A 6874-nucleotide genomic window follows, 5' to 3' on the forward strand; every position below is an offset into this window, starting at 1 on the left:
TGTGTGTGTGTGTGTGTGTGTGTGTGTGTGTGTGTGTGTGTGTGTGTGTGTGTGTGTTTACAGAGCTTCCCTTACATAACAGCTGGTTAGAGGATCGAGTCTTTAACCTGACTTGTATTGATCAGCCAGGCTCTGACTCGTGCATACTTAATTCAGGGAGGTAATCAAATCAAAAACACACTCCGGCCACCTTCTCCTCCTCTTCCTCCTCCTCCTCCACCTTCTCCTCCTCTTCCTCCTCCTCTTCCTCCTCCTCTTCCTCCTCCTCCTTCTCCTCCTCTTCCTCGTCTTTCTCCTCCTCTTCCTCCAACAAGCTTTAAAGAAACTCACGTAAAAAATCTAAACATGTGGCTCATTTGTAGCTCAGTGTGGACATAATGATCTAAATATTGATACCAAGATGAGTAAATCCACATAGCTGACAGGTGTGGGCCAGAAATGGAAATGATGGCCCTGTTTTGAAGATGGCATGCCACAACTGGCCCAGTTGTAGTTTTGTTTATGTGACCAAAACCTGTCAGTGCCACAACTGGACTGCTTTTAGTTTGGTTTAGGTGGCCCAAATCCACAACTGGCCCAGCTGTGGTTTGCTTTATGTGGTCCAAATCCACAACTGGACCATTTTTGTTTTGTGTGGCCCAAATCTGTAAGTGCCACAACTGGCCCAGTTTGTGGTTTACTTGGGTGAGATCTGTCAGTTCATGGACCACCTCAGGCAAACCATACCTGGGCCACCAAAGCGCCGTTATTCTGGACTGAGTGTTTAGTGTGTCGTGTGGGCCAGTACTGGACCAGAAAAATTTTGCTCAGTGGGATGTTTTCCAGCGTGACTCTCAGCTAGTAGCAACCGTTTTAGCTCAGTGTAACACGGGGAGTTGAGGCCATGTGTGGCCCAGTTTCTCTGTTTGTATGCGACTGTGGACCAATCAGATCCACGTCCTTCGGTCCTGATCCAGACTCTAACGCACTGCTTTGTGTTCTCTTCTCCTCCTGGCAGCGTGCAAACGGAAGGAGCAGGACACGGCGAAGGATCGCAACAACACACCAAAGAAGTCGCGGCTGGTCTTCACGGACCTGCAGCGGCGCACCCTGCTGGCCATCTTCAAGGAGAACAAGCGGCCGTCCAAAGAGATGCAGCTCACCATCTCCCAGCAGCTGGGCCTCGAACTCACCACCGTAAGCAACTTCTTCATGAACGCCCGCCGCCGCAGCCTGGACAAATGGACAGACGACGGAGCCAGCCCCGGCGCACAGTCGTCAGCGTCCAGCACTTGTACCAAAGCATGATGGGAGATGGCGAGGATTTAAAAAAGGGGGAGGGCGGGGGGGTCGAGGGATCAGGTTTCATCCGGTGGAAAGCTGGATGATGGAAACTTTTTAGATACTTTTTCTTTTCTTTTCTCAAGGGAGACAAACTGAGAGGGGCTGCTCACTGCCACGACTTGTAGCCAAATCGCCTTTTGCAAATTTATCATGCGTCCATTACGAAAGCTGAAGGGTTTAAACAGATCTCACCGGGAGGGAAACCTTTAAAATCACAGACTTTCACTTCTGATGTCTCCTTTAGAACAACAGGCTGACACAAGCCCAAAAAAAAACAACAAAAAACAAAAAAAACCAAAGACTAGAAGACAGTTTATGTTTTCTATTATGCAATATAAGCTAGGAAACAACCAAACAAGAAACCAAGAAAAGCTTTATGACTGCAGAATGTGAGAGAAACTCTGGGATATTCAACATTTTCTGTGGAAACTTTGTTTTTGTTTTAGCCCTTAAAACGTCCAAAGATGCATCAGTTTAGGGCCGAGGTCTTGTTCACTGGAAAAACCGTCACGACTTATTAAACAAAACAAACTGGTCGGTTCAGGAGGCCAACATTTAACCAAAAATATAAGAACAAAAAAATGTGCTAAAATATATCAAATATTTGAGTCTTCATTTGACTTCTTGAGGTAAGGAAACGGCAAAATATGCAAGCACAAGCATTCACCCGACAGACATCTCAGCTTTATGTAGTGTTCAGTGGAGTATTAGTGTTGATATATATTAATATTTAAAATGTACGTGAGCACAATCTTGAAGCACATTTTCTTTGCAATAGAACCGGGCCTGACAGCCGAGCCGAGTGGGTTTCACATATTAGAAAACTCAGGATGTCATATTTTCTAAAAAAATAAAATAAAGTGGCTGAAATCCATTCGGCGTGTGTCACTACATGACGAGATTTATACCAAAAAATACAATAAAATACTTGATTTTTACAGCTTTTAAGAGTCATTTCGTGAAAGTATTCCCAAAGTCTGCACCCTGACCAACAGCTACACAAACGATTCACTGAGACGTTACATCAACTTATCAATAAAGGCAGCACTTTTCACAAAGCATCTTAGTTTTAGACTTTTATTTTGTTAAATATACTGTGCAAATTTGTGCTTAATAAAGTGGTCAACTAAAGCCTTAAACCCTGTCTACAGAACTCCAAGTACAGACATTTTTCATCTCTGCCTTTACAAATTTAACAAAAATGTTGAAATACCCAATATGCACCACTAGAGGGCGGTTGTGTTTTGTTTTCTGTGACACCGTGATTGCCATATTTTGAGAACACAAATCCACCAAAATTTCTTGTTTTTAAATCGTGTGGACAGGAATAAAAAAAAATACCAGAAAATGCTTTTAAATGTCTGGAGTAGTGGACAGGGCTGAAATGTTTGTAACTCACTGGGCTGCAACTGTCAGGTACAAAGATGTAGACAAAAAATAATAATCTGTAAACTTGCCCGAAAAATTATTCTGAATGATTCCTGAACTCCCAAAATTCACTTGGAGTACAGCTTTAGATGAAGTTCAGACGATCGCAACGAGTGCTAGCACTGCTAGCCAAAATGTTAGCGTCACAAACTCCTAATTTTCTAACTAGAAGTGTCGCTAACACTAAACTAATAAACATAAAAATAAATAAATTAATAAATTAGCAGAAGCTAATGCTTAACAAGTAAAAATTATTGGACGCTAACAGCTAATTGCTAACCGCGTACACGTCTTTGCCTTTTTCCAGCTGGAGACTGGTAGGACTGACACAAACCTGTTGATGTTAGCTTGTTAGCTAGCTGGCTTTTAGCTAGCTGGTCCGCATAAAGTCAGTGAAAAAGCTAATCCGCTATTAGCGGATTAGCGGAACCGTGCTCACCACTGGCTATATTTTTTAAATTATCTTTTTTTGTTTTGTTTTCTCAAAAAATTTAAACTTCAAAAGTCCTGCAACTCGAGAACCTGCATTAACTTTTAAATTTTGAAAGCCATTCCCCATTCACCACCAACATTTGCCGTCCAGTGAGCCATTAGCGTCACGGTTGACCCCCAAAACTTTCAGGCTAAAAAGATTCAAACTGTTTTCATTAAAACTAAGATGCATTAGGAAGCTTCCAGCTGCCTTCAGACGTGCAACCCTCCCATCACAACCCAACAGAACCAGCATCTGGACTCGTGCAGGACGAACTTTCCGGGCGAATCAGGGCCTTTGTAATAGTTAAAGAGGACAATCTAAAGACGATGCCTGGCTAGTCCGTCCCTTCCTGTGAGTCAGTTGTCTGGAAAACCAAACAAAATTAATCCCAACGCTTCGAGTACTCAACCATTAATCTAAATGTCAAATTATTTTAGGTCATCAGGAATAAATATTCACATCTGGTTTTATTTTACAGAGTTATAAGACTTTGTAGCAGCGATAGATGCTTGGTAAAAAGGGATAGCTAGCCAACAGATGAATTCTCTCTGTGACGGCTGCTAACGCCCAAGCATTCATCCAATCTAATCTTACAACTCCTATTTTTATAATTTTTTATTAAATGTTACACTGTACAGACTGATGTAAATACCACCAAACAGCCATCAACTTCAGCTCTGTTTTCTTTCACATCTGCTTTTACCATCAATCATCGTTCACTCAAGCTATCAAACCAAAAAAACAAAACCAAAGCAAAGGCGTCAGTCAGCAGCCCCTGCTCCTTAGAAAAACCAGGCTGGCTCAGTCTGGGTTTAGAGGCAGCCAAAGGCTTTAAGAACATTTTAAGATCCAAAAAAAAAAAAAAAAACAATGGACGCTTGAGACTTTTTCTATTTATTGACTAATCGAAACCAAAGAAAACCTTTTTCTGCACCTAACTGTTCCGACAAATGGAAAAAAAACTCAAGATGGAAATGAATTATTACAAAAAAAACAAAAAAAAGTGAAAAAAAAAGAGTGGAAGCGACGATGTCAAGGATGGAGGGAAGATGGAAGGAAGTCGACATCACGGGAGTAGCGACGTAGCGCTCTGTTCTGTCTGACGCTGCGTACGGCAGTCTTTATGGGGGAACAAGTTGGGACTGGAAAAGGTTTAAAAAAACACACGGGAAGGAGGGAAGGAAACAAAAAGATACCCATTTTCTTCTCTCCGACTCACCAAAAAAAAGGCAGAACATTAATGTGTCTCTCACGGTTGAAGTGTGTCTTTAACGTGTGCCTATGCAGTTTTTCAAAATAAAAAAAACGGTTAAAAAGGAGAACAACAGAAACCTCAACAGCTAACAAACCAAAGATTCACCGTTAACTCCGGTAGCAGTTCTCCTCCCCCCAACCGCTAACGCACTACAACGTGACGTTCAAAAAACATTCACAGAAACTTCATATGATAGCATTTAGCCTACTTAATTGTGTTCATTCAGCAGTGAAATTATTTCTATTAGCTTTATTGAATTGAATATTGTTTTTTTTTACAGTAATAAGTACATAGCTGGTTGGCTAGCTAGTAGGGGTGTAAGAAAATATCGATACACTGAAATATCGCGATATTTCATTTCCAGATTCTGTATCGATATTCTAAAGCCCTGTATCGATTTTCAATTAAGGTTTAAAATATCAACCTTCTTGCCAGCCATTCATTTTTATGTTGTAGTTCAGCCTCTGACCACTAGTTGGCAGCAGTGAGCCAGMCATTTGGCTCCTCTACCTCTTGAGCGCCAGAGAGTAAGGGTAGCATTAGCATTGTAAGTAAACATTAGCTTTTCTTTTTTTTTCAGTAAGAGGTTTTTATTTAATAGAGTTTTTGGACAAAAAAATCGCAATATATTGCCTTGCTTACAGTATCGCAATATATCGGGATATATCGTATTGTGACCCCTCTGTTATGATATGTATCGTATCGCCAAATTCTTGCCAATACGCAGCCCCACTAACTAGTGAAGAAATGTTCACTTTTCCAGCTAACTGGTTAGCTAGGAAATGTTCACTTTTCTAGCTAACTAGCTAGTTAGAAAATACTCACTTTTTACTAGCTAGCTAACAAGCTAGGTTGAATTTTATTTTATTTTATTGCTGAAACATATAAACGTTTTACTTTTATCGGTACATGCATCTACTACCAAAACTTCCAAGTGTTAGCTAACGCCTACCTCCAACAATCATTATTTGTGGAAACAAAAGCAATGAGAATGAAAACTGTGTAACAAATTTAAGACACCAAAGCGAAGCTACTTACACGTTCCATGAATACCTCAGAATTGGAATATCCAGTTTAATGATGAACTCTATTGTCGGGCTAAGAATGACAGTGCTAATGCTAACTGAAATGTCCAGTGCATACCAAAGATTTTCTGCTGTACTAACAGTAGCATCACACTGTTTATTTCTTTGCCCTACGTCTAGATTAGAATAATTTTTATTGTGTCCGAGTTTTATTTTGAACTTTCAACCTAAACCTTCAGTAGAAAGCAGCCAAACGTTCTATAGACACAAGTCAGCTTTTGGCTCTCAAACGTACGTTAGCTTCAGGGGGAGGAACGACGCAGCTGCTGCTCCATCTACACAAAAAACCAAAACCAAAAAAAAAGCCCACCGAGTCTATAACTGCTGAGAGAAACTGCTGAAAAGTCGGTCAAATAGCTTTATCTTTCGTTTTCTCTCTGTGTTTCTGAACGTAAAGCTTCTAGTCCAAAGAAATCTTCCAGTCGCCTGAATAATCCGCCACGGTGACGGTGGCGCCCGACAAAGCGGCGTGGATCATTTTCATTCCCACTCGCAGCTCTGGGTCGTAAAGCGGCTCAACCTGCCAAACCAAAAAAACAAATATATTACAAAAAATAAAACTAAAGGAGAGCGAGAGAGAAAACAAAGAATATGAAACCAAAAAACTGTCCCAAAGAGGTTTTCCTTGTTTTTATTTTTATTTTTAGTACTTAACGATTTGTTGCCAATAACCACGATGGTACTTCCTAAGTTTTTGCAATATGTGATTTTTTTTATGTGCATTGTTTATTTTTAAATTGTGAAGTAATTTAAGCGAACAAATTTTGTTGCCAAATCTCCGTCCGAATCTTTCGACCTTCGATGATGATTAGCTTTTGCCAAAGTTTACACGTTTGTTCTCTTTTCTTTCTGTCCGATGCCATATTTATTTATGAGGTGTTTTTAGAACACATTAGTTTTGTACTTGATGATAATTTAATGTTATTTAATTAGGTGTAATTGTTTTTTAATGACTATTTATGAGTATTTAAAAGGAAATGTTAGTTGCATCAAAGATGCAGTGCTTCTGCCTGTTAATTTATTTTTAGTTAGCTTTTATTTTACAAAGCAAATGAAATGTTTTATGAATGTTTAGACTTAATGTCAGAACAATGTAGGAATGTCAGATTAGTGCTTCAGAATGTCGACGACTGCTTTCACTCTTTAGTCAATATAGATTATTATTTTTTTGTTTCTTTTTCTGAAAAATGAAACCAATCTTTGAATAATATCCCACTGAATGATGAGCGCTGCATCTGTTTTTCTCTGTGGCAAACGTGTTTGTTTTTGTTTTGTTTYTGATGTGTTCACATCCTGCTGACCGTTGGA

At 39.8% G+C, this 6874-nt stretch overlaps 1 protein-coding gene across 1 annotated transcript in view; it reads left to right on the top strand.

The window, feature by feature from the left end:
• The window catches only part of onecut2 (one cut homeobox 2), a 40994-nt gene extending 36900 nt beyond the window's left edge, over nt 1–4094 (top strand). The window contains exon 2 of the mRNA XM_014026606.1: nt 998–4094. Coding sequence (XP_013882060.1) covers nt 998–1287 — 290 coding nt within the window. The 3' untranslated portion in view covers nt 1288–4094. The remainder of the gene's footprint in view (nt 1–997) is intronic.
• The last annotated feature ends 2780 nt before the right edge of the window (nt 4095–6874 follow it).

Source organism: Austrofundulus limnaeus, unplaced genomic scaffold (assembly GCF_001266775.1).
Source record: "Austrofundulus limnaeus strain Quisiro unplaced genomic scaffold, Austrofundulus_limnaeus-1.0 Scaffold572, whole genome shotgun sequence".
In the NCBI taxonomy this organism is placed as follows: Eukaryota; Metazoa; Chordata; class Actinopteri; order Cyprinodontiformes; family Rivulidae; genus Austrofundulus; species Austrofundulus limnaeus.